General features: G+C 63.6%; 1 protein-coding gene across 1 annotated transcript in view; it reads right to left on the reverse strand.

The window, feature by feature from the left end:
* PRG4 (proteoglycan 4) overlaps positions 1 to 305 on the reverse strand; it is a 16,163-nt gene that overhangs the window by 5,879 nt on the left and 9,979 nt on the right. Inside the window, 2 exon segments of the mRNA XM_049634064.1 lie at positions 1 to 291; positions 294 to 305. The exon segment at positions 1 to 291 is cut by the window's left edge and continues 369 nt beyond it; the exon segment at positions 294 to 305 is cut by the window's right edge and continues 524 nt beyond it. Of these exon segments, the coding sequence (XP_049490021.1) occupies positions 1 to 291; positions 294 to 305 (303 nt within the window).

Raw genomic sequence — 305 nt, forward strand, 5'->3', positions numbered from 1 at the left:
GGGCTTGTTGGGGGTGGTGGGTGCAGCCTCCTTGGGGGCAGTGGGTGTAGGCTCCTTTGGAGTGGTGAGTGCAGGCTCCGTGGGGGCTGTGGGTGGAGGTTCTTTGGTGGTAGTGGATGCAGGCTCCTTAGGAGTGGTGGGAGCAGACTTCTTGGGGGTGGTGGGTGCAGGCTCCGTGGGGGCCATGGGTGCAGACTCCTTGGTAGGTGTAGGCTGTTTGGTGGTGGGTGCAGGCTCTTTGGTGGTGGGTGCAGGCTGCTTGGGGGTGGTGGGTGCAGGCTCTTTGGTGGTGGGTGCAGGCTTCT

This window comes from Panthera uncia, chromosome F1, assembly GCF_023721935.1.
Source record: "Panthera uncia isolate 11264 chromosome F1, Puncia_PCG_1.0, whole genome shotgun sequence".
NCBI classification, from domain to species: domain Eukaryota; kingdom Metazoa; phylum Chordata; class Mammalia; order Carnivora; family Felidae; genus Panthera; species Panthera uncia.